The 25,985-nt window shown below is 62.8% G+C and overlaps 3 protein-coding genes across 3 annotated transcripts in view; 1 reads left to right on the forward strand and 2 right to left on the reverse strand.

Moving 5' to 3' along the window:
* Positions 1-2,276, reverse strand: part of UROC1 (urocanate hydratase 1) — a 37,955-nt gene extending 35,679 nt beyond the window's left edge. Inside the window, exon 1 of the mRNA XM_082847758.1 lies at positions 2,190-2,276. Within this exon, the coding sequence (XP_082703884.1) occupies positions 2,190-2,261 (72 nt within the window). The 5' untranslated portion in view covers positions 2,262-2,276. The remainder of the gene's footprint in view (positions 1-2,189) is intronic.
* On the forward strand, positions 1,631-14,054 carry CHST13 (carbohydrate sulfotransferase 13). The gene is made up of 3 exons (XM_082847762.1): positions 1,631-1,720; positions 11,117-11,199; positions 12,954-14,054. The coding sequence occupies exons 1-3, from the start codon at positions 1,645-1,647 to the stop codon at positions 13,794-13,796; spliced, it is 1,002 nt and encodes a 333-aa protein (XP_082703888.1). The 5' UTR covers positions 1,631-1,644; the 3' UTR covers positions 13,797-14,054.
* Positions 14,055-18,041: 3,987 nt separating this feature from the next.
* On the reverse strand, positions 18,042-21,335 carry LOC309967001 (uncharacterized protein C3orf22 homolog; the record flags this gene model as incomplete). Its single annotated transcript, XM_082847440.1, has 3 exons — positions 18,042-18,264; positions 20,118-20,249; positions 21,247-21,335. The coding sequence occupies 3 exons, from the start codon at positions 21,333-21,335 to the stop codon at positions 18,042-18,044; spliced, it is 444 nt and encodes a 147-aa protein (XP_082703566.1).
* Between the last annotated feature and the right edge of the window lie 4,650 nt (positions 21,336-25,985).

The following is a 25,985-nucleotide window of genomic DNA, read 5'->3' on the forward strand; positions in this document are numbered from 1 at the left end:
CGAGGTGTGCTCACCCTCCCACCCCAGGACCCAACACTGGGTCCCCAGGGGCCTCCAGGGACTTTCCTGGATGGGAATGGGCTGAGATGTTGTCCTCAACTTTGGCCACCAGGTGGCAGCACAGGGACCGAGACTCCTTCCTAAGGACGCCAGGGGCTGGGACCCTACAGAGAACTCTGGTCCCAATGCGGGTGTAGGGGAGATTGGGGGCCGGCTGGGGGTGTAGATAACCGGGAATCCAGGCCCTGGGCCCAGAGCAGCAGCAGCCCTGCCCGCAGGCCATTCTGGGCGTGAACTGGATGCTCGCCAAGGCTCTCTGTCCCGTTTGTCTGGAAAGTCATAATAGGGAACTTCTGGTTTGTCTGTGAACTGTTTCCTGCCCCTCTGCCATTTGAGACCTATCATAGCATTTGCAGCCATAATCTTTAAGACAGCAGAACTATTATTTATTTAATATTCTCCTTTAAATAGACCTTTAAAACTTACACATACCGGGAACGAATTTTTATATCAGCACCTTAACAGAAACCAGAGTCACCTGCCAGAAACAGAGAGTAACTGTAAAAATAAAATCGTCACCAACGTCAAGTACTTAGATGGCACTCACTGAGTGCCAGACGCCGTGCCAAACACCTCCTGTGTCTCATTCAGTTCCCACAACATGATGAGGTGTGTCCTAGTACTATGCCACTGCAAAGGGAACTGGGGCACAGAGAGGTTAGGCCACTTTCTTGATCTCACACAGCATGTAAGTGGCACCACCAGGGTTGGAATCAGCAGATTCTTCAAAAGCAGTTCAGAAACGCAGCCTTTCCCACACACTCACACTGCTCAGTGTTGTCTCAAGCACACACACCAGCACACACAGACCACCGTGTAAAAACAAGGCTACAGGGTGGGCTTGGGAGGAGAAAGAGACACCCTTGGGCCTGATTCCGGGAAGGGGGGTTCCGGGGGAGTCACGTATAGGCGGCTAGTGCCCCAAGCCAGCCCCTGGACCCCTGGTACGTAACGCAGCAAAAAGGCAACGGGACACCGTGCTCCCCCGGCCCGCTCATCCGCCAATGTGACAAGGCTTCTCGGCCTCGGGTAGAGGATGGCGCCCCCGGACGAGCGGAAGAGGACAGAGCCGCGCCGGCGACAGGGCTCCCTCCACCCAGTCTCCACCCTTGGCGCCCTGGACCACTGCTCGGCTGCCCCGCTGAACTGGGTAGGGGCCGGGCAGACTGGCCCGCCGATCCGCCTCGCCCACCTGCCTGGTCCCCAGCAGTCGCCGCCTCGCCCCCCCACCCCGCCCCTGGCGAGCAGAGCCCTCGCCCCCGCGCCGAGGGCAGTGGTGCGCGCCGCCGGGAGGGTCCCGAAGCGGTCCCTGGTCCGGATCCAGGAGCGAGGACCAGTCCCTGGGCGGCCCTGGGGTGGGTTGGGGGTTGGGTTTCGGGTCCGGTTCCCAGTGAGCGTCCGGTCCGAGGACTCGTCCGTCGGCGGGTCAGCGGGAGGGCCTGGGGCGAGTTGCTCTGGGGCGGGCCTCGGGTCCTGGTCCGAGGACTCGTCCGTGGGCGGGTCCAGGGGCGGGGCGGGGCGGGAGGCCGGCTTCGGGTGCGGGCCGGGCCGGACCCCGCGGACAGCAGCGCGCGCCGGTCAAGCATGGGGAGGCGCTGGTGGCGGCGGCGCGCGCTGGTGGCCGCGTGTCTGGGCGCCGCGCTCCTGCTCCTGCGCCCGGGTGAGTGCCCGCCGGCCCCAGAGCCGCCCCACCAGCGGCCGGACCCCCGACCGGGCGGGGGCACCTGCGGTTTCCTCCCGGGCTGGGGCACCGGGGCGGGCGGGCTCAGAAAGGCTCTAAACGCCCCGCCCTTGTCCCGGCTCCCCGCAAGGGTCTTGTCCCCTCGGGAGTGGGTCTCCCAAGGCCCGGAGAGGTGAGAGGTGACAGTCCGGGCCTACCAGCCGGGGCCCAGGGACCAGGTGAGTGGTGGGCGGCGGAGGGCATTAGGCCCACCCGGGAAGTTTGCCTCCTTTGCCTCGCGCTCACTCCGCTTAGCGCCCGGAAACCCCTCCGGGTCTGCGGCCGCGCAAGGGCGGCGGGCTTGACGCTCCCGGTCCGGAGGTGGCCCCTCCGCGCACCGCGCTGCGCCCTGGCGCCCCTGCTCCGCCTTAACTTCGCACCGGGAAGGACTAGGGTCCTGAGCACCCACCTCATGGTCCGGTGGGGGAAACAGGCAGCCAGTCGTGACCGCTGTGCGGATTTCCAGCTCCGAGCCGGGCATGCGCTGAGTCTTCACTCACTGGAGAGGCCGAGGGGCCCGTGGGCGGCCTGGGGCTGGAGGCGCCCAGCCAGAGGCCCGTTCTGACCTCTGCTCTGTTTGCCTTTTCCTGGTGTGGGTGTGAATGAATGTGAGAGTGTGTGTTGGGGGAATCTGTATCTCCTCCCCCACCCGCCCTGGGCTCTGCTAGAATCCTTGGAATCACTCCTTTGGAGCCTTGCAGAGGGGGTCCGGGGAGGAAGTAACCGTGTCCCCCGGTGGGAGGGGACCATGGGAGTGTGGGGTCAGGGTGGCTCAAGAGATGAGGCTGAGGAGACTTTGGGGGCAGCATGGACCCACCTGGCTGGGTCTGGGTGACCTATCCCCGCCCCCTGCCCAGGGCCTCAGTACTCCCATCTGTAAAATGGGCTGCTCGAGTTCCTCCTTACAGGGTCTCTGGGGCAGTGCAGTTAAATGGGAGCAAAGGGGCTCCCAGCCTCTTCGTCAAGCCAGAGGTCACATGGGTGGCCTGGTAACCCCTGCATCCTGGGGTGAGGGGCTTCCTTCTCCTGCTCACCTCAAACCTCTGTGACGCCTCTGGGCTGGGGTCGGGGTGAGCTGGGCTTGGGAGGCCTCCTCGGTGCTCACCAGGGTTCTGCCCAGTCACCCTGCTCTTCACACCGTCCCCTCCATGTCTGCACACAGCTGCCCAGACCTGGCCGCCTCCCCAGGCCCACGGGAGGGAGCCGCAGTCAGTCTTTCCGTCCCCCGACCAGTTCTGAGAGCTGGGGGGCCATGGGGGTGGTGCTCCTGCCTCCTGGGGAGGGGGTTCCCATGCCCTAGCTGAGCCGAGCATCCCCCCACATCGCGTGGGCTGTAGTCTAGTGTCTGCGGTCATGACACTGGCCACCCACTCTTTCTTGGACAAATGTTTACCAGGACCTAGGGCTGGGCAGGGCACAGTGGCTCCTGGCCCCCAGGGCTCAGGCTCGGGTGTGGGGGGAGAGAGGGCCTGCACTTTGTTCCTTCTGACCTCCTCCCTCTCCTGCAGGGTAGGAGGGTGCCTCCCGTGCCCCCTTCCTAGCCTTTGCTCAGGCCGTTCCCCACCTGAGCCGAACCTGCCTCATGAATACCCTTGGCCATGACCCTCTCCCCCAGCAGGGCGGCCTCACTGCGTCCGGCCTGGCAGACCCTTCTGCAACCCTGCTTCCAGCGCCCCCAGGCCTGGAAGCCTTTCCTCTGCTTCCCAGAGCCCCTCTCTGTTCCTTCTGCACTCTCAGACTTTTCCCCATGGCCTGCTGCCAGCCATCAGAGCTGTGAGGGTGACCTGGACACGCAAGGGCTAATCAAGCCAGCCGACCCTGCTGGCTCTTCTGCCCCCAAGCCCTGAGCTGAAGCCCCTGACCCCAGGAGCCAGTGAGGCTGTGCTAATGGTGGGCCTGCGGCATCTCCGAGTGTGTCCTGGCAGCGTAGCCCGAGTTGGAAGCGGGTGGAGCACGTGGCTTGTGGCAGGGGGCTAGGGCTCCAGGGCCCAGGAGGGACTGCAGCCCCCTCCTCCAGGCAGGTGAGTCTCCAAAGCGGCAGAAGTTGCCACAAGGTGGGCCAGAGACCCCCGAAGCGGGCTCTGCTGCCCCTTTTCTAGTGGGTAGGTCTGGAGCAGCCCAACTGGTGCCCGTCAGGCCAATGCTGACCTAGTGGTCAGGGTCCTGGGGATGAGGAGGATGCCAGAGGAGGGGGGGCAGCTGCCTGGGGCACTGCTGCCCTCAGCGCCCTACCCTCGCCCCGGCCCCACTGACAGGCCCACTGTCCCCCCTGCCCGCCCACCCTTGGCTTCCCTGTGGCTTACCTGGTGCGGTGACTGCTTCTGTGTGATGCCCTTGACCACGTATTCGCTTGTGCCAGCGTCAATCTGGGCTGGGGACAGAACTCGCTGACAACCTGCCCTCCCAGCGTGTGTTTTAACATCAAAAACCCAGACCTGCAGTCTGTCCCCTCTGGCCCCGGAGGCACACCCGGGGGAGCCGTGATGCTGCTGCTTTAGCTCCCCACCCCTGCTGGTCCACAGGGGCCTTGCTGGGAGGTGCTGCAGCCCGCCCTGCCCCACCCCGTCCTGACCTCCATCCCCTTCCGGGTTCACAAGGTTGAGCATCTTTCCTGAGGTTGGCAATCAGGGGTGTTTCTCTCAGAGCCAGGCTGGGGCTCTGCCCACTTCCAGGGGACCCTGGGTGTGTGTAGGGGGGGGCTTGTTTCCAGGGGGCCCGCCCCCCCCTTCTGGGCTGGACTGCTGCCCTCCTTGTCCTCTGGGGCATATCCCGTCCCTTAGGGCCCCGCTTCCTGGCCGAGGTCCGAGCGTGATGTGGGGTAACAGGGACCTTCTCCCCCAACAGCCTTCCTGGAGGGGCTCCAGGGGGAAGGACCCAGGAGGCTCGGGTGGGGACGGCGGCTCTGTCCCCGCTGTCCGTCCGCTGCCTTCTCAGGCACAGCAGCACCTGGGGACCCAGGCCGAGGGGACAACGGTCCACGATGGTCTCGGAGCCCCTGCAGTCGTGCAGTGTAGGGCCCCGTAGGCAGCCACCGTTTCTAATGAGACACCAGGATTTGGTCCCATGCAGAATAAATGCAGAAATGCCCAGTGACTCCTGGTGAGCCAACGTGCCAGGGCTGGGGGGGTCGGTGAGGACAGGGGCTCTGAGGCCTCAGCAGCAGCTCCTCAGTGCAGGCGTCCGAGCTTGCCCCCGGCTGCCCTGTATCCGCCGCCTCCCCCGGAGCCCCGCAGGCCCCAGCCCGCCAGGTCTCTCAACGCCTGCTCCGTGGCGCCCCAGCGCCCGACTGGACCCCCGTCTCCTTTCTGTCCTGGCCCTGGAATCACAGAAGGTGACGGGTCAGAGACGGGGCGCCCCCAGAGGGCAGTGTCTCAGACTCACTGGGCCAGATGCTCTGCCGTCAGCGGCTCGAACCACGCCTGCATCTCTAGGTCTGGCTTTTCTCTGTGGTGGCCTCACTCCCCGCTCCCCAGCCAGCGGGCAGCGCCTTCACCCGTGGTTTCAGCCAGGGTCCCAAGGAGGCATCTCATTGGCCTAGATTGGATCACATGGTGCCCACCTCTGAGCCAATCGCTGTGGCAGAAAGGGATGGAATGCTCTGATTGGCCAGACCTGCTCACATGCCCAACCCAGCAGCTACGGGAGTGGGAGCCTATCAGAACCACATGGAGGGAACAAGCAGGTTTGTGTCTGGAGGGGAATCAGGTGGGCGACCAAAAGGAGGGGGTGTGGCTGCTGGGAGCCCAATCAGTAGATGCTCACCACACTGCTGCCCACTCTCCCGAATTGCCAAAGGGTTCAGAGCTCTAAGGCACCTTCCAGGCCTCCAGAGAGTAAAAGTCAGCTGGCAAAACAGAAGGCTCCAGAGTAGGGACGGGTCGTCCCTTTTTGCAGAGGAAGACGCTGAGATCAGTAGAAACGAAGTGACTTGCTCAAGGCCACCCAACTAGGAAGTATGGGTGCCAGGATTTAAATCCATGTCTAAATCCCAACCCTTATGCTTTCTACTGTACAGGGCAGAGGTATTTGGGTTGGGCTTTGAAGGCTGCATAGGAGTTTACCAGGTGGGAAACAACGGAAGAGAACTGCAGGCAGAGGGAGTGGCACAGACAAGCATGAAGGAGTGAAATGGCCTGGTGTGCTAAGGGATGTGCTGCTCCCTCAAGGGTTCGGGAGAGGGAGCAGTGAAGTGGAGGCCAAGAAGGTACTGGAGGTTGGTGAGTGGCCTTGAATGACAGGCTAGGAATTGGGATGCTTGCCCCATGGCCAGGAAGGCGGCCATCAGTCTTTAAATAAATACTCGCAGACACTAGCTGAGGTACAGGGATTATAAGAAAACAAGACAGTGCCCTCCTTGCAGAGCTGACCTTCCAGAGGGGCAGCCAGACATCAGCCCACACAAATCAGATGATCTCAGCAGTAATGAGTGCTGTGAATAAATTAACGGGAGGCTGTTCATTGGAGAGGCCCTCTTTCTGGTGGGACATTTGAGCTGAGATCTGAATGAGAAGGATTGACCCTAAAGTGTAGAGGTTTCTCCTGAGGTGGGGACGCACCTAATGTGTCCACTGACCAGCAGGAGGGCAGTGTGGCTGGAGCTGAGTGAGTGAGTGAGCAGGGAAGGGTGGGGCTGCGCCTGGAGAGGCCCAGGAAGGAACTGGGACTTGCCATCAGCCAGCGAGAAGCCATGAGGGCTTTACCATCACACGGTGGTGGGGATAAACCCTGTGATTGTCCCGGGCAGAGGGGACGCAGCTGTACTGGGAGTGATCTGACCAAGCAGGGTTCCGTTCTGGGCGCTGTGGAGCTCAGTGTCGAGTCTGAATCTTAAATACAAGTGGAGAGGTGGCTACTTAAAAAAAAAAAAAAAGCGGCAGGATTGCTTTTTTCTTGTGAAGGGCTTGATCTCTGGAGGGAATATCCCTGCCCCGGGCCTGCAGGTCATGAGGGGACCGAATGGGCCAGACAGCGCTACTCCCGCCCATCTGTTCTTGCGACACTGGCCCAGCTGGAACTTATTAACCAGAAGCCGCGTCGTAACCTCTACACCCCGGGCAGGGGGTCACCAAGCACAGCTTCCCCCACGGGTGCAGCCTCAGTGGCCCGGGTGCGGCTGCGCCGGGCCTGTCCTTAGGGTGGGCGGGCCAAGGACGGTTTGTCGGTTTCTCTGTTTTCAGCTTCCCCTTGCGGCGTGCCACCCCCTGGCCTGCGGCGCTGTCTGCGGCGCTGTGAGGATGGGCGGGGTAGTGTGCGGGGCAGGGTGGGCCTCGAGGGCATGGCAGTAAAGGACGGTACTCACGCCGTGGCCTGGGGTCAGGCCTGCTTAAGGCCCTTACTTGCTATGAGGCCTCAGCAGTTTTCTTTAAGTCTTTAAGCCTCAGTTTCCCCATCTGTCAAGTGGGGATAACAATAGTTCCTACCCCCAGGAGTACGCGTGTCAGTGAGCAAAGCAAGGGCACGGTGCCAGGCTCTCGCCCACCCAGCACCTCCTGCCCGGCTCCCCGGCCTCCCTGCAGGCTCCTGTGCCGCCCAGGACACTCCAGCCCACGTGCAGCGGGCACTGGGCTGTCAGGCTGGGCCTCACGCTGGCCCACTGGGCCGGGACCCAGGCCTGCTCGTGAGTCTGGGGCTGCACGGCTCCCGGGCCTGGACCCCGTGGGCGTGGGCCCTGGGCGCCCCCAGATTGCGGGCAGCTCGCCCCCTCTGCTTCCCGCCCCTTCACACCCAGCTAGTTTGCTTTGAGCTCTTTCCGACATCCTGCTGTTGTGTTTCCTCCCAGCCTCCGTCCCTGTCCCCCTGTGTAGCCGCCTTTGTCTCCGTCCCCTCTCAGTCCCTCCCCCCCCTTCCGCCACCCTCTCCCCCTTCTCTCTCTAGAACCTATTTTCGTTTCCTTTTCCAAAGGAGAACCGCCTGCGGCTCTGCCTGTGGCTGCTCTGGGCTGGCCCAGGCCCCTCCCCGGCCGTGAGGCTGGGCCTGCCCATCTAACCCTCTGGCCCGTCTGCTCCACAGCGCCCTTAGCAGGGAGGCCTGAGACCTGGAGGCTGGTGGAGGGGCTGAGGGCTGAGGACACAGGCAGGAGGGCTTGGCGACGGGAGTGGGGGTAGCAGGATGCCTCCGTGTGGCCCTCTGGGAATGGCCCCTACCCTCGGAGCCCAGGCCTCCAGCTTCACGGAGGCGGGGCTGGGCCCAAGGATCGCTAGCGCATTCCCCTTCGACCCCCCTCCGTGGCCAGCCTGCGCACCCCGCCAGAGCGGCTCTCCTGCTCTGTGCAGTGGCAGGGGTGGGGCGGGGCGGGCCGGGGCGGAGCTGGGCGGGGCGCGGCGCGGCGGCCCAGCCATGTAATCACTGGCCTCGGCTATTCTGGGCCTCTCGCCTTCCACCCACTGGCTCCCGGGGTCTGGGATGGGACCTACTTTCCTGCAGGCTGTGGTCCGGCCAGGAAACGAGAGGCCCCACACAACGCTTGGTGTTTCCGGAAGGCTGCGTGCTTCCGAGTCATGGGGCTCTGGGCTGCAGGTGGCCTAGGTCTGCTCCTCTGCCTGCCCCCCGGTGGGCACCAGCCTTTTCTCCATCCCCAGCCGTGACCCTGAGGGAAGCTCCTCCCCTCTCAGAGGCTCCACTATCCCCTCGGCAAAGTGGTGAGGCGGAGTCCCGCCTCCCAGGGCTGTGCGTGGTGCTGGGCTGCCGTGGTGTCCGCAGCTCCGGAGGCCTCCCTGCCAGCCGGCAGCCAGGAAACGGAGGTTCAAGTCTTGGGACCACCGACGACCCCCAAGACCCGGGCAGGCCCTGAGGGCCTCACCCCTCCATGTGCCCTGGTCACAGCAGAGCGTGGTCCTTGTTCTGGGGACACTGGAGTGGGGAGGGGCCCTGAGGCTGCCAGAGGCCTGGCAGGTGGCCTGGACAGCGGACTTCAGGTACACACAGAGGGCTCTGGAGGCCGGGGCACGGCCTGTCCGCCTGTCATTTACTGGTTCATCCAACCACCTTCACCAGACACTGCTCCGGCTCAGCGGTTCCCAACGTGCACTGCCGCGCCAGCAGCAGCAGCAGCACGCCTGCACTGTCAGAAACAGACTCACGGGCCCCGCTGCACACCTGCGAGGGCCAGAAGCTCTGAGTACGGGGCCAGGCCACCTGTGTTTCAACAGGCCCCGTGCACTCTTAAGCTGGAGAACCACTGCTTGTGGTCAGTTGGCCAACAGATCAGTGCATCAGATTTTCCAGGTCTGCTTGTTTGCCAAAGACTTATCTTAAGGAAAAGCCTTGAATCCTGGCAGCATTTTAAGACCCTTCATTTGGTTGAAAGCCAAGGATCTTGGAACCGTTCGTTTTTTTAATGAATATATTATTTTCTCATATGATCCTGAATTCTTAAAGACATTCCTCTTATGAATATCCCATATTATTACGAATTCAATAATTTCTTAGTATCCATTGAATGTATTTAAATTTGTAAACCAGACTTACACATGTTCTTGCATATATTACTTTTTACGGTCAATACTATTTATTTTTATTGAGATAATACTCTCATTCTAGAAAATTCACTTTTTTAAAGTGTACAGTGGTTTTTAGCATATTCAAAAGCTGTGCACTGTCACAGCTGTACAAACCCAGAACGTTAGCCACTAGCCCTTCCCCCCATGTTCCCAGTGCCTGCCTGCCTGCCCCTCCCCCCATCCCACCCAGAGTCCCTGGAAACCACTCATCTACTTCCTGCCTCTATGCATTTGCCTGTCCTGGGCGTTTTGTACAGACAGAGTCAAACAACGTGGCTAGCGCCTTCCGTGAGGCTCGTTTCGCTCAGTGTCAGGTTGCAAGGTGCATCCACACGGTAGCAGGTGTCAGCGCTTCACTCCTTTTTATGGCCATTAAGTGTGTTAGCTGTGGGGTTTTCCCAGACGGCCTTTATCAGTTTGACGAGGTTCCATCCGATTCCTAGTTTAGTGTTTTCATCATGAAACGGTACTGACTTTTGTGCAGTGTTTTTTCTGCATCTCTTGATGACCATGTGGGGTTTTTTCTTTATTCTATTAACATGGTGTATTACCTTGATTGATACTTTTATGTTGAACCAACCTCGCATTTCTGGAGTAAATCTCAATCGGTCATGGTGTATAACCCTTTTCACCTGTTCATGGATCTAGTTCGCTAGTACTTCCTTAAAGACTTTGCATCTATATTCATAAGAGATATTGGTATATAGTTTTCTTTTTTTTGTGACATCTTTGGTTTTGGTATCAGGGTAATACTGGGTTCATATAACGAATTGAGACGTGCTCTCTCCTCTTCTGTTTTGTTTGCTTGTTTGTTTGTTGAAGAGTTTGGTAGAGATTAGTGTTACTTTTTCTTTATATATTTGGTAAAATTCACCAGTGAAGCAATCTGATCCTGGGCTTTTCTGGAAATTTTTTAAAATTACTAATTTAATCTCTTTACTTGTTATATGTCTGTTGAGATTTTCTTTTTCTTCTTGAGTCAGTTTCAGAAAGTTGTGTCTTTCTAGATTGTCAGTTTCATAGGTTAAATCTGCCGTTGTACAGGTGCTTATACTGTATTCTTCAACCCTTTCTTATTTCTGTAAGGTCCACTACTAATGTCTCCTCTTTCATTCCCATTGTTAGTAATTTGCGTCTTCATTTTTTCTTGGTCAGTCTAGCCAGAGACTTGCCAATTTGGGTGATTTTTTAAAGACTGCATTATAATTTATTAGTTTATTAATAACTATAATCATATTTAAGAAAAACATGTGTTTGGTAGTTTGGGGAAGATTGAGGAATGCAGCGATGAGACAGAGAGCATCCCTGCCCTCGGAGGCTGCCAGTCTGGGCGAGAGCAAAACTTGCATTTACCATGAGGCGACACACACCCCAGCAGGGGACATACAGGCCACTGTAGGTGTCCCCTGCGGGTCACCTGCTCACCACCAGAGCCAGCAGCTTGGCTGTACCATGTCCGCTGCTGCCTAGCCCTTTCTGTCTGCCTGTGCCCGGGGCCAGGGGAGGCTGGACCCAGCCAGCCTGCTGAGCCCTAACCCTCAGGGCTCCATGCACATGGCTGGCAGAGGTGGGGCGTGAGATGAAGGCAGATGGAGGTGGCAGAGGCTGGGGGTTCAGGGCATTCCCGGAGGGCAGGACGTGGGGGCAGGAGTGACACCAAGCACCCTGCCCTGGTGGACGACGGGCCCTGTCAGTGCCCCCAGAGGCAGGCGGGACACAGGCGGGAAACTGAGTCCCATAGGTGGATCCAATGTGCCGAGGTGAGTTGGCCAAGTCCCCAGGAACACGGCCAGTCTGTCTGGTGCAGCAGTGAACGCCCCTCTCCTTACACCCCCAGCGTTTGAAAACAGGGCCGTGGGCTCCAGCTGGCTTGGCGGCAAGAGGAGGAGTCCCCTGCAGATGCTCTACGACCTGGACCAGGTAGGCGGACAGACGCCCCGTCCCTCCCTCCGCCTCCAGCCACGGGAAACCCCGAGCTCCCACGTGGACCTGCTGCCGTGGGGCTGCAGCCACAGCTAGCCTCTGTCTGGGAGGGAATGCTGGGCTGCGGCAGGGCAAATCGTGGGGCAGGCTGAGACCTGGGGTCTCCAGCTGTGGACTGAGGCCACGCTCTCTGCAGCACTGTTCCACGTGGCGGACAGAACGACCAGCAGGCTGTGCGCCACCCACGGCAACAGGCGGCAGCCAAGGGACCCCCGATCTCCGTCCTGCTGTGACGGAGGGAGACAGGCAGGCACCCCCTCACCAACGGGGGGACCTGCAGGGACCACACACTGTGCCCACTGGGAGCACACGTCCAGCTCACACACACCCCAGCAGGCACACTCAGCACTACCGAGCGCCTGTGGGTCACCTGGGTCCCTGCCCTTGAGGCGCTGACGGTCCTGCGGGGGCAGGATGGCATCTGATGGCTTCCCGCACCAGCCCACACTGACTTGTGTCCAGGCTGCCCTGAGCTCTGGCGGGAGGGCACAGTGTAAATGGAGACCGACCCTCTCTGAGAAAGGGACACGGGGCCTGCAGAAGGACAGGGGCACCAAGTACGTGGCGGTGGCCGAGGGCCATAGCAGGGCAAGGGCAATAGGGAGCCGGGGAGAAGGACCACACTGGGCTGGGGAAGGCAGCTGCTCACCGAAGCCCCGAGGGCTGAGCCCACGGCACCCAGGCCCTTGGGGGGCAGGTGGGAGGCCTTGGTTCAGCGAGAGTGACAGGCTTGCCCTGGGCCACATGGCGAGCGGAGGGCAGGCCAGCCTCTCAGCAGGCTTCTGAGGAACAAGAAGCCTCAGTGGGGCTGTCGGGCCCCCTCGCAGCCTGAGGGCCCAGTGGCCGTTACGTGTCAAGGCATCCTGCAGCTGGACAGACAACAGCAGAGAAACGGTCTGACCAACAAGTGCTGACCGTGCACCGGGCACTCGAGTTCTGGGAGCCCACGCAGGCCTCACGGCAATCCTGTGCGACAGGGCGTCATTATCCCCGTTTACCTACGGCACTGTCCCTTGGCACAGGAAGGCCAAGGGCCCTGAGAAGGGCACAGAGCTCGTAAGGACTAGACCCTGGCAGAGGGTCAGCTAGGCCGTCAGGGATGAGGGCTGTGGCTGTAGGACTCCGTCCCGAACCGGTGGGCACAGCCCCGGCTTCTGAATACTGAGGGACCCGAGGTGGAGTCCCAGCTTCTCTCCTTGACAGCTGCAGGCAACCCACTTCCTCTGAGGCTGTTTTCTCTTCTGTAAAATGGAGAAAGCAGTGCCTGTCTTGGTATTCATGGGGCTGCAAGCGACAGAAAAGCTAGCTGAGGCCAATTTAAGCCATCGGGACACGCACTGCTTCCATCGCAAGATGCTCGGAGACCAGCAGCCCCGGGTACGGCACAGGTCTCATTACCATCCTCCGGACGTTACTACTGCATAAGCTTCTGGTCTTACACCCCACCCCGGTTTTAGGGAACGGTGAGCAGATACTCAGTTTGCCCCGGCGCTTGGCGCTCTGATGTCAGACTTCTTTACCAGGCTGACTCTGACGTCGCACGTCCATTTTCCGGCTCTCGGGGTCCAGAGTGCCGTGCACGCGATCAGTCACATCCTGCACGTGCCTCAGGCCGGGTAGATTCATGTCCCCCCATCCAGGCCCCCTGACTGCCACGCGGCCCTGACCCACCCCCGTCCTGTCCCCCGCAGAGCCCGCGCTCCGCGCTGGCCGAGGTGCACCGGCAGCGGCGCGATCTGCTGCGCCGCGCCTGCAGCCACCACACGCGCCGGCAGCGCCTGCTGCGGCCGGAGGACCTGCGGCACGTGCTGGTGGACGACGCGCACGGCCTGCTCTACTGCTACGTGCCCAAGGTGGCCTGCACCAACTGGAAGCGCGTGCTGCTGGCGCTGAGCGGCCGCGGCCCGGGAGACCCGCGCGCCATCCCCGCGCACGAGGCGCACGCGCCCGGCCGCCTGCCCTCGCTGGCCGACTTCAGTCCAGCCGAGGTCAACCGGCGCCTGCGCGCCTACCTGGCCTTCCTATTTGTGCGCGAGCCCTTCGAGCGCCTGGCCTCGGCCTACCGCAACAAGCTGCAGCGGCCCTGGGGCACCACCTTCCAGCGCCGCTTCGGCACCGGCATCGTGCGCCGCCTGCGGCCGCGCCCGGGCCCCGACGCGCTGGTCCGCGGCCACGACGTGCGCTTCGCCGAGTTCCTGGCCTACCTGCTGGACCCGCGCACGCGCCGCGACGGGCCCTTCAACGAGCACTGGGAGCGCGCCCACGCGCTCTGCCACCCGTGCCGCCTGCGCTACGACGTCGTGGGCAAGTTCGAGACACTGGCGGAGGACGCAGCCTTCGTGCTGAGCCTGGTGGGCGCGCCCGGCCTGCGCTTCCCCGAGCCGCCGTCCAGGGCCCAGGCCGCCGCGCGCGACCGTGCCGCGCGCCTCTTCCGCGACATCAGCCCTTTCTACCAGCAGCGCCTCTACGGCCTCTACAGGATGGACTTCCTGCTCTTCAACTACTCCGCTCCCTCCTACCTGCGGCTGCGCTAGCCCTGCGGGCGGGGGGATGGGGCGCGGAGACTGCGCAGGCTGCGGGGCCCTGACTCCGCCCGGAGAGTCGCCGCTCCCGCGCTCTCTCACCCTCGGCCCGCCCACCCCGCCCAACCGCATCCCCGGTGCAACCCCGGTGCAGCCCACCTCCCCGCGGGGGGTGGCTGGACCCCTGGGTGCCTGCCGCCTGCTTCCTCGAAGCGCCCCAGCCGGCGGGTGCTTCTCCAGAACCCCTAAGCGGCTGAGGATGGGATAATAGATTTTTAGGTTGCGAGAGCCTGTTTTTTTTTTTTTTTTTTTTTTTTTTGCGGTACGCCGGCCTCTCACTGTCGTGGCCCCTCCCGTTGCGGAGCACAGGCTCTGGACGCGCAGGCTCAGCGGCCATGGCTCACGGGCCCAGCCGCTCCGCGGCACGTGGGATCTTCCCGGACCGGGGCACGAACCCGCGTCCCCTGCATCGGCAGGCGGACTCCCAACCACTGCGCCACCACGGAAGCCCATGAGCGCCTGTTTTTTGTCCACTCTGTCCCGGAACCTATCCGTGGCGCAAGATTAGAACGCTGGCTCGGCGCAGCCTGTGGCCCATCCCGGGGCCCTCCCCACCTCACCTGCCCTGGTGAGGACAGCCCTGGACAAGGAGAGAAGGCCGCCCCCCCTCCCGGGCCGGACCCAGGGCAGGACCAGCCTTGTCGCCAGCTCCGCCCAGGTGGCGATCCTGAGCTGCCGGCCACCTGGGCGTCCCGAGCCGGGAGCTCCGAGGGCCCTGTTCCGGCCCCACCCTTGGTCTCTGTCCTGCTCGGTCTTCCTGAGCCCACAGAGCCGAGGTTGCAACGTCGTGGCAGACTTTATACGGCGTTGGTGAGCTGGGGAGGTCACGTTTTTGAAGTAAATGTGTTTTGTTACTTTCTGACACTTCAGAGTTTCTGTGTCTCATTTTGCCATTTGTTCTGGGGGCATGAGGTTGTCTGATCTTGAGCCTGGGTCACCTTCACAGCAGCCCACAGGTGCCCGAGGTTATGTGGGGAGCGGGATAGGGAGGGGGTGCACCATGGGGAGCCTGCTGCATTCTGGCTCAAGGGGCGACAAGGACACTTGGGGAAACCTATCCTTTCACTCTGCCTGGGTCAAGGCTTAAAGCTGAACCAGCTCAGCCACGCCCTGCGCGTCGGGCTGTCTCCTGCCCTGGGTTTTGTGGGGTGTGTGTGTGTGTGTGTTGGGCTGCTTGGCAATGAGGATCCCCCCTCAGAAGCTACACACACACTGTTACATCATGCCGTCGATGCCCCGATGACACACAGCTTTGTTCCAAGCTCGCTCAGCGCCCACGCAGCCTGTGATGCGACCTGTTTGCTGAGTTACCTCCATCCAGAAGCCACACCCCAGGGGCATCACAATTACAAGTCACCCTCCTGATGTGCCGTGACACTGCGTGCTGTCACTCCCTCGGGGGGGGCAGCAGTGCACGCGCCCTGTGTCTCCACGTCACACCCTCCACAGCCCCCCACGCGGCCCTCCCCTGTGCCCTGCCCTCGCCTGCCTTGGGGTATCTGCCTGCTCCGAGCTCTCTGGCTGGTGCCAGAGCACCTGTCCTCCCAGAGCACAGGCTGTCAGCCAGCCTCCCAGAGCTGGGTCCTGGCTGGGTCACTGGACGACCCGAGAGAGGCAGGGTCTCATGGGCAGAGCTGGACAAGTCGTGAGGGCGCCCAGGGGGCTCTCAATCAGGCAGCCCCGTCAGGGATTCTACTAAAACCAGACATAAGATCCTAAAGGGACTGAGATCACCAGCTGAAGGTCCCAAGCGTCTACCTTGCTCACCACTGTCTCGTTTTCCCAGTTCCTCAGTCTCCAGAACTGGGTGGTGCCGGCCAGCACCTTCCCAGGGATGGAAGGGATGTAGGCAGACTGGTTTACAAAGACTTGTTTAAAAGAAGTTTCAGTGTTCTTTTGCTTTTTAGAGCTTTCATTGTCAGCAAAATGTTTCCCAGATTTTTGTAGTAGTGGTGTCGGTTTCTGTTTTTTGTTTTGTTTTCGCTTTTATTTTGTGGCTTTTGTCATTCAAGCAGCTTCCTGGGAGGCCTATTTCCAGGGTTGAAAAGTTTGCTAAAATAACCCCCTGGCTCTTTGGGCTGGAGGGATGGTGCACATTCCGTCTCCAGGCAGAGCCCCCCTTCCCACCCCACCCCCACCCCCCACCCGCCGGAGCACGCCTTGAAGCTTCTCCAGCTGCAGCGGAGGCAGAGGGAGCGCCCTTCGAAAAGCCGTCAGCCCCGTCTGGTGGAACACGGGGGCCCGCCCTGCAGCTTTTGCCCCTCAGGTGGGAAACTGCAGAGGCCTCCCGGGACTCAGCCCCAGGTGCCTGCGGTGAGGCTCTCCCTGCTGTTCGGTGGCGCTTCCTGGAACCTCCCCCCAACTGAACTAGTTGCATCCACATCCCTGTCTCCAGACCCGCTCTGGGGAGGATCCACTGCAGACTTGCTTTTATTTCACCGGTCCCTCAGCGATAGGCATTTAGGCACACCTGCGTCCTTGCACACACCTGGTCCTACGCACGCGTGTGACTGCAGGAGAAACTCCTGGAAGGCGGGCCGGCACCCGCGACCTCCTCCTTAGTAGTCCTCAGCCCTGTGCTGTGCGTTTGGCTCTGTTGGCACTCAGGGCACCAGGACAATCAAGGTCTGGGCGGCTGCCGCTGCACCCTGGCAGCACGCCCCATGCGCCACACGGGCCACCGTGGTCATTTCTCTGGTCCGTGGGGTGACTCTGCACCGAGAACCCCGCTCAGCCTCTCCTGCCGTCAGACGTGCAGCGTGTCGCGCGTTGTCTGTGAGGTGCTTTCCAAAGCTCCTTTTCCTCTCTGAGGACCTCGTGTACGAATGCTCGGCACACAGCGAGACCAGCAGAGAGTTCCTTACTCCCTAAACGTTCTCTCTTTAGCGAGAACTCGCAGGGGAGAAGCCCCTGAGGAGCAGCACATTTTAGGACTGGATTCAGGGGACTGGCTGAGCTTTTTCTACGACAGAACCACCAGCTTTGCCCCACGCGCCCTCCGGCTCCGTTTCCTAAACGCTCTGGGGCCACAGCCAGTGCAGCCTGGAGGTGGGGCTGAAGGAGCCTCTGTCTGTCAGCTGCTCATGGCCACGTGCAGAGGGACCCTCGGGAAACAGTGCGGTGCCTGCAGGTGAGGGTGGGTGCTCAGGGGCACTCTGGCCAGCAAGTCTTCTCTGGAGACAACGTGCCAGGGGACAGGACCGGACAGGAAGGCTCAGAGCAGCCTCACCCACCACAGCAAAGAGTGGAAACAACCAAACATCTATTGGAAAGAGATGGACACTTGTCCACATTGCTAAGGCGGCCACCCTGGTCCTCCCCAGGGTCCCCACCCCCTCCTCTCTCCCAGGGGGAGGGCTACAGTGAGGGTCCCAGCCTGAGTGCTTTCCCAAGGCTCCGAGATGACGTCCTAGCCCCTGTCTCAGTAGAACAGAGGGGAACCCTTACATCCTCAGCAGCCACCCTCCCACACACGCTGCCCCTACGAATGCCAGGGGGTTCCGCAGGCTGGACTGCAGCGGGCCGGGAGCCCCTCTTCCATTCCTCAAGTCCTCTCTTTAGAATTGTGAAACACCCACAACGAGGCTGTTAGGTTCACGCAGTAAACATTAGAAAACGGTATGCCCGTCTCCAAGTCCCCAGCTTTTCTACCCAAAAGTTGTTACCTGCTCCACACTCGCACCCGCGTACACATGCCCACACACACGTGCACGCTCATACACGCACACACATACACCCACACGCCGCTCTCTAATATACACAGATGGCAGCATTTTAGACACTCTCTGCTGTGCTCTAAAAAATATCTGAACGTCCTTTGTAGATTGTTCCAGATCGGCATGTAAAGGACTGCTTCTTTCTAATGCCTGTCTAATGCTTCGCGGTGCAGCTGTGGCAGGATTTAAAGCCGCCATTAACAGATATTTAGGTGGTCTCCAATCACTTGCTATTTCCCGCGGCGCTGGAATGAATATCATTGTCCAAACATCTTTACTTACATGTGTGAGCATAGCTTTGGGGTAGATTCTTGGAAATGATATTCACTCGCTGCAGAATTGACCGTCACCCCCTTTTATGGATGAGAACACACAGCCGGACATGCAGACGACCTTCCAAGGGGGTGGGAACCTGCAGCGTGTATTCGCGGGGCGACCTTTCCGGGGCTCCTCAGGGCTGCCCGCCTCCCCACAGGTCACCTTAGCCCGCTGCCCTGAGCGCCCGGGGAGCGGGTGGCCGAGAGAGAGGCGGCGCAGAGCTGGGCTCCAGGAGGGGCCCTCGCGGGGGCGGGCGGCATCGGCCGGTGGGGGGAAGCGCGGACCCGGGGAAGCGGCGGCTCAGCAGCACCAGCTCCCAGACGTTGCTTGGTGGTGACGGTGGCGGCCGGAGGCTGCACAGTGGAGGGAAATCCGGGGCCCCCAGCCTAGAGAAGCCACACAGAGCGCCGCGCTGACCCTCGGGAGCCTCCCCAACCCCCCTCAGAGAAGTCAACCGGGGCGCAACCAAGATTCTGCTCCCAGCGCGGACACGCCGCCTCTCAACAGCCACCCGCCTAGGCATCCAGCAGCCGGACGCCTCCCGCGCTCTGCCCCATGCCTGCCCATCTTGGGAGGGACCGACAGCGTGTGCCACCACATCACAGCGTGTGCGGACTCCTACCCCCGGGGACCACCTTCCCCAGCCACCTTCCGAGACCACCCTCCCCTCCCCTCCCCTCCCCCCTCCCCCCCTCCCCTCCCCTCCCCTCCCCCTCCTCCCCTCCCCTCCCCTCCCCCTCCCCCTCCTCCCCTCCCCTCCCCTCCCCTCCCCCTCCTCCCCTCCCCTCCCCTCCCCTCCCCCTTCTCCCCTCCCCTCCCCTCCCCTCCCCCTCCCCTCCCCTCCCCCTCCTCCCCTCCCCTCCCCCTCCTCCCCTCCCCCCTCCCCCTCCTCCCCTCCCCTCCCCCTCCTCCCCTCCCCTCCCCTCCCCCTCCTCCCCTCCCCTCCCCTCCCCCCTCCCCCTCTGGGCCTCCTTCCCCACCTCCCCCATTGGACCTAACTCCCCACCTCCTGCATTGGACCACCCTCCTCGCTCCCCCATTGGATCACGCTCCCCACCTCCCCCATTGGACCCCCCCATTGGACCACACCCCCCACCTCTCCCATTGGACCAAGCTCCCCACCTCCTCCAGTGGAGCACCCTCCCCAGCTCCCCATTGGACCAAGCTCCCTGCTCCCCGTGGACCAGGCTCCCCACTCCGCCATTGGACCACCCTCCCCAGCTCCACGTGAGGCCACCCTCCCACTCCTGTTTCCCAGACTTCAGTGGCTCCCATTACCCCTCAAATAAGCGCTGGCCTTTAGCACCTGGTGGTCTACCCACTGCAAGGGGCTCAGGGTGTGAGGGAGGGCAGTCCGGGGGGCAGGCCTCAGACTCCCTCCGTCCAGCACAAAGGAGCCGGCCACGCACAACCTGACTGCCAGCACAGGACCGTGACTTGCCTGCCCCTTCACAGAAGCTGAGACCCAGCGACACCTGTGCCCCCAGCCCCCAGCCTGTCAGTGAGGGAGGGGTGCTGAGACGCAGGACCGCAGCCTGGGCCAGCGTGGGTGGGGGATGGGCACCATCTGCGCTTCCGTAGGGGTGCGTGTGCGGGTGTGCATGTGTGCGCTGCCTCTCGGGGTGTCCGTTCAGGGGATGGTGTGTATCTTTGTGACTCGCCAGGGTTATACACGGAGTGTGGAGCCAGGGGCCTCCCGGTTCGGAACAGACACCGGCCTCAGCACTGAGGACCTGCGTGCCCACTCACGTCTCTTTGCTGGAGGAGTCGCAGTCCGTGGGCCTGGGGCTGGGGTCCTGGGGGGCAGCGGGGAGGCCCTTCTATGTCTAACACCTGAGTGCCAGTCCCGGTTCAGGGCGAGTGGGTGTGTCTGTGCGTCTTTAGGTTTGCACGTGCAGGGTCCTTACCAGGGTGTCTGGGTGTTTCGCTACGTGTCGTCCCCCCACCCCCGGTGTGTGTGTATGTGCGTCCGCGCGCGCGCTGCCCAGTTCGGGTCCCCTGCCGGCCCCTCCAACCCACTCTACGCTCGGCCCTGATTCCCCACCCGTGGACGAGGCCCCAGGTGAGGCCAGGCCCGCCTGAGCTGCCCTGCCGGCTGCGGGAGGGACCGCGGGCTCTAGTGTCTCCCCGGGGCCCCAGTTTCCTCAGCCTGTACGTGGTGTGTTCGTGTGTGGACCAGGTGGAAGGCCGGGTGGCGCGGTCCGCAGGCAGCGCCGGTGACATCCGGCCTGAGACTCACCCTCTGACCGGGACGGACCTCGTGGGCACCAACGTCTTCTGCAGGGGCAGCTGCTTCCGCAGCGAGCTGCTCGTCTTCGTGACCTCCCAGGGCTGCAGGGGCTCCGCGTTGGTCTCCGTCAGCCAGGAAAACCTACAGGAGCACTTGGCCTCTTGGGGGGCTGCAGCCCAGCCACGTGGAATAGCTCTCGCTCGCCTGGAACTTTCCATGTTCCAGGCAGCGCTCTGAGTGCTTGATAACCATGCCGGGAGGTAGGTATTGCTCTGCCCTTTATGGATGGGGAAACTGAGGCACAGAGAGGTTAAGTGACTTGCCCAAGGTCACACAGCTAGGAAGCAGTGGAGCTGAGATCTGGGCCAGCAGCTGGCCCAGAGCTATGTCTCGGCCCTGCAGCAGCGGCCTGGCCCCGGAGCCCCAGGCCCCAGGTGTAAGTCTCCCCTTGCCTCACATAAGGGCCACTCTGCCACGTGCATCTGCCACACTGGGCCTCACAGGACAGAGTCTGGGGCCTGGCGACAGAACAAGGGTGGAGGTGAGGTGTCCAGCCCAGCCTGCTGCGGGCGCTCGTGAGGAGGCCGTGTGCCCTGAAGGTTCTGCTCTGGGCAGCTGGCGGTCCTCCCACTCCCTCCCAGGCCCTGCCTGCCTGCTCAGCACACTGCGGTCTCTGCTGGCTCCTGAGTGCCCTGGGGCTTTGCAAACTCCTCCCCCGCCCCCCCCCCCCCCCCCCCGCAGCCGGATCCCATCACACCCTCACAGGAGCAGGTGCAGTGAACAGGTGTCAGGGCCACTGGACCAAAGGAAGCGGTTGGCCATGGCTCTGGGGGGGCCCGGGGGCCCTGGGCCCCTCTCTGGAGGCCCTTGGCTCAGGGTGGGATGGGGGCGAAGGTGGACCCCCACCGTCATGGAGCGCAGAGCTGGTCAGGGAGCTCCCTGTGGACAGAGGACCGCCCCTCTCCGGCTCTGTGCCCCAGAGTGCGTTCCTAGGGTACCTGCGGGGAGGCAGGGCTTGGCCTGGGGTCAGGGTCTGGGCTCAGGGCCCGGGGTCAGGGCCTGGGCTTAGGGCCCGGGGTTAGGGTCTGGGGTCAGGGGTCAGGGTCCGCGCTCAGGGCCTGGGCTCAGGGTCTGGTACCTGTACGGAAACTTCCTGGCAAACTTCTCCTCGGTCCTGTTCTTACTCTTCTTACCCTGGTGGGACCCCTTGGGGGCCTTCACGTCCATCGCAGAAGGGGGCTAAGCTGGGGTTCGCCCTTCAGCCACAGCTGCAAGACAGGCGGGAGGAGCCAGTCGGGACCGGGACGGCATGGCTTCCCGCTGACTGACCGCCCACCCTGTCTGCCGAGGAGACGGGGCGAGGGGAGGGCTGTGAGCTGCCGGTGAGCCGGGGCCCCGCTCAGCACCCTGCTCCAGGATGCTTGCTCTGCTGTGTGTATAGTGTGTCTGCGTCTGTGTGTTAGGGTGTACGGATGTTCGTATGTGGATGAGTGTGTGTGTGAGCGTGCAGCTCGATGCGGTTCTATGCCGTGTGCGGCTCCGTGTCGCCCCACGGTCGAGGGGACGCTCGGCTGACCGGCCCCAGGAGGCTCCCAGCCGCTCCCCTGCTGGCAGCCACAGCCTCCCTCCACCGCACCCCAGCTGCGGCCACCACGGATCTGCTCCCCTCTGTGTGAGGACGTGGCTGCACGGGGTTGTACGGGTGGGATCGCGCGGCCGGCGCCCTTCGGAGACTGGTGTCCTCCTGCCGTCGCAGGGCTGGGTGTGCGGGGGCTCCCGCCCAGGGCTGAGCTGGACCGACTGTCACCCACGGGACCCCGGGGCAGTTCCCAGGCTGGAGGTGTTACGAATAAAGCTGCTGCAGAAGTTCACGTACGAGTTTCTGCACGAAGACAAGCCTTTGTTCCTCTGTTGTAGGCGCCTAAGAGTGCAGTCACCAGGCTGACGGAGGCCCATTGTTAGTTTTAAAGGGAACTGCCACATGGTTTTCGAGTCGCTGGGTCATTTTCCCTGCCCAGCAGTTACGAGTGGTTCTCTTTTAAGGCACCCAAGAGTAAGGGTAACCCAAGTCAGGGCTGAGAAGGGCTGGGGTTAAGCCCTGACCACTGGGGCTTCACGTGCCCCTTGACCAGCTCCTCCGCACGTGCGTGACCTTCATGGGCCGATGCCGGCCACCTGCCGGCACCCCGTGCTCCACAGGCGCGGCGGCTCCCAGCGTGGGAGGTCCCGAAGCGCCGGCCCAGGCCCTGGTTCCAGGTGGGGATCAGGTGGATGCTGTCAGCCACCCACGGACGTACCTGACGGGCGGGTCTGACTGCGCCGGGCCAGACAGGTTCCCGGGAGCCAGTGCCCTGGAAGCAGCCCCGCTGGCGACGCAGGGACGGGGTGGGGAAGGAAAGCCGGGCTGCCCGGCCCCTTGACCAGGACAGCTCCGGGGCGCGCTCCCCACAGCACGGCCCGCGGAGGACCTGGCAGGACTGGGCGGAGTTGCCCACCGTGGGGACGCCACGTGGAGTGCCTCTTTCCCCGCTTTTCACCTCCCACCCCTGCCGAGCCGCGGGAGCCGCTCCCAAGTAAGGCATCTCACAGCAGCACGCACCTATCCCCCGTCGTGGGACTGGCTGAGCCGCCAGGAACCAGGCGGAGAGGGCGAAGGCTGGTCAGGTCCCCCCAGCACCGCGTCTGACCACAGACAAGCGCGAGCACACGCGGACACACACACACACACACACACACACACACACACACACGCCGTCCGGCCCCAGCATCACTCACACACACACACACACACACACACACACACACACACACGCCGTCCGGCCCCAGCATCACACACACACACACACACACACACACACACACACACACACACACACACACACACACACACGCCGTCCGGCTCCAGCATCACTCCCCCCTGCCACACCCCTCTGCAGCAGTGCAGCCACTGGCTGCTGGCTCCTCCTTCCCTGTCAGACCTGAAGCCCAGCCCCCATCCCAGGCTGGGGCTGCCCACCCGACCCTTCTGTAGTCCCAGCAGCTGGGTTTCCATGACAACACTTTGCATGATAATGGATCTCCTGAAATCTGGAGCAAAGCCGCCAGGAAACAAGGCGCCCCTTCCCAAGCCTGGGGTCTGGGTTCCCAGGAGGTCGCTGTCCCAGTGGGGATTGGGTTTTCTCTCCTGGGGGAGAGGTGGAGAGGTGGGCGAGGCTGCTCCCCCGGAGGGCTTCGAGGGCTGCCTGGGGCAGGTGCGCCGGCGTTGTGACAGAGCGTGCTGGCCGTGAGGCTGGATGGCCCCACTGGGCACAGAGCACCTGGACAAGGCCACGCGGGAAGCCCTGGCCTGTGAGCCCCGAGCACAGCGTCCTGGAGGCCGGGCCCCACCAAGGAGTCCTCCTGACCCTGACTTGCCGCCGGCAAAGGGCCGTGTGGACGGGGCAGCTCTACACCAGCGCAGGCTAGGGGGCCTTTGCGGCCTCCGACGTGGGACCAGGGTTGTTACGAGGACACCAGGGACCTGTCCGTGGCCCTGGCCCCCAGCCCTTTGCTATCAGGTAAAGCTTTCAGCCGCCCTCCCCCGAGGAGCCAGGAGAGGGCCCTGGTCCAGGACGGGGCTGGGTCCGCACAGGAGGTGAAGTACCTGTTAAGCTCCGTGCAGGACCTTGTTTAATGTTTGCATCTGATGGAGGACATATTACCATCATCCCATTTTTCAGGTAAGGAAACTGAGGCTCTAAAAGGTGAACTGCTGGGCTTCCCTGGTGGCGCAGTGGTTGAGAGTCCGCCTGCCGATGCAGGGGACACGGGTTCGTGCCCCGGTCCGGGAGGATCCCACATGCCGCGGAGCGGCTGGGCCCGTGAGCCATGGCCGCTGCGCCTGCGCGTCCGGAGCCTGTGCTCCGCAACGGGAGAGGCCACAACAGTGAGAGGCCCGCGTACCACACACACACACACACACACACACACACACACACACAAAAGGTTAACTGCTCTGCCTGCATCCCCCCTCCCCCAGCACGTGGGGAAGAGGTGGGGTCCGGGCTGCGTCTGGGCTACGTGGTGCAGTCCTGGAGGGGCTGGGCGACGGCACCCCACGCCCACTGGGCCCCACCTGCAGACCCTCCAAGCCCTGGGCCTGGCCCTGCAAACTGTGCCAAGCCTGCTTCCCGTGGGGCAGGAGGGCCCTGCCGGGTACGGGGCAGGCCTCCGTCCCACTGCTGCTCCCCCAGCCGACTTGGGGCTGCCCTTCCCAGCCACACGGGCTGCCTCCCCGCTCCCAGCAGGGACCCAGTCAGGGTACGGATCGCAGGGCCTGGCACTGACCCTGCCCAGGAAGATGCCGATGTGAGGGGCACTGCCCACGCCCCCAAGCCAGCCCCCCAGCAGGGAGCCTGCAGCCAGAAAGGAGTGGGTGAGCGAACCCCCCAAGGGGCCAGCTACTCACCGGGCCGCCTGAATGACGCTGGCTATGGTCCTGGCTGCCATGCACAAGGCGAGCACCGGCCCAGGGCCCCAGGGGCCAGGCCCACAGGCTCACTGCAGCATCAGAAGCCCCTGAGGTCACAATCAGTGACACTGCAGCCACTAAGCCTGAAGCCCTGCTGGCCGGGGCGTGGCCGTGAGGGCAGCTGCGTGAGGGCTGGGCTGGCGGGCGTTCCAGCTTCGAGGACCCCGGATGGAAGCACCCACGCCTACACATTTGGTGGCAGAGCCCCCAGCCCTCCTTCAGACTAAGCGCAAGAGAAGGCCTAGAAATAGCAAACAACTCGCCCTGGCGGCAGAAGAGCTCCTTTTCTGGCTGACCTTGACTGAGCCCTAGCCGCAGCCCTGGAACCGTCGGGCTGGGCCAACGCAGGGGAGTACGGTTGGTTAGGGCGCACCTCCGGGGCCTGCTGCCCCATGGAGGCCCCGCCAGGCTCAGAACGGTCAGGGTCGCCACCGGACTAGCAACGGCGAGCATGGCCAGGGCGCCTGTGTCCCAAGTGGGGACTAGAGGAGAGGAGAGGCAAATGGTGTAAAAAGCAAGGCCTCCTCCTGCCCTGATGTCCTAGGCCTTTATCTGCGAGTGAACACGTGGGGAGCGTGTCAGCTGGGGTCCCCAGAGCAGCCCCGAGATGGGGGTTCTAGTCGAGGGACCTGCCGAGGGAGGGACGCAGGACAGTGCAGGTCTGACCTGCCGACTGGTCCCAGGGGAGCCCTGCAGGGACCTCCCCGGAGCTGTTTGTGCCCTGAGGTGGGGGCAGCCTTTCGGGCCGGGAGGTCACGCCTGGCCTGGGGCCTGTGGTGTCCCGTCCCCGGGCGAGCAGTGCTGGGGACGCCAGCCTGGTCCAGAGGTCTGCGCGGGCCCAACCTCGCGGTCACGGAAGAGAGGGAGAGTGACACGGAGGAGGAGGTTTGCAGAGACGGCTGTGCTGTCAGGAGACTCCCAGGAGCCTGGGAGGGAGGTGGATGGGTCCACACGGGCCTCCAGGGCTGTGCAGGAGCCGGACTTCCCAGCAGGCTGTCCACAGCCTTAAGCCTGATTTAGGTTCCCTTGACTCTTCTCTGGGCCACGGCGTCTTGGACTACGGCTTAGAAGGGGCAGCCGCGGAGCGTCGGCACGGGCTGGGGACCAGGGCCCTGTCGGCCCCTCTGAGCTCACACAGGGGTTGGGTCTGTGAAGGGCTGGGCTGGCCGTGGACGTGCCAGGTGGGAGCCCGGCCCCTGCCCGACTCGCCGTGCCACCCTGGGCACACACGACCCGATCGCCCCACCCGCCTCCCCAGTGGAAAGGAGAGTCTGTAAGTGGGCCCCGTGTGCGTTAAGCTGGGCGCCCAAGCCCCGCCCCAGCACCGCCCACAGATGCTGCTCCCCGATTGGTCCCTGGCTTAGAGC

The sequence above is a fragment of the Leucopleurus acutus genome (assembly GCF_964270905.1).
Source record: "Leucopleurus acutus genome assembly, chromosome: 10".
Lineage (NCBI taxonomy): Eukaryota > Metazoa > Chordata > Mammalia > Artiodactyla > Delphinidae > Leucopleurus > Leucopleurus acutus.

Bases quoted from the DNA above. Each gene is read 5' to 3' on its own strand.
- CHST13 (XM_082847762.1), top strand. From the start codon at position 1,645: ATGGGGAGGCGCTGGTGGCGGCGGCGCGCGCTGGTGGCCGCGTGTCTG. The intron at 1,721-11,116 runs GTGAGTGCCCGC...TTACACCCCCAG, and splicing joins GCTCCTGCTCCTGCGCCCGG to CGTTTGAAAACAGGGCCGTG. The intron at 11,200-12,953 runs GTAGGCGGACAG...TGTCCCCCGCAG, and splicing joins TGCTCTACGACCTGGACCAG to AGCCCGCGCTCCGCGCTGGC.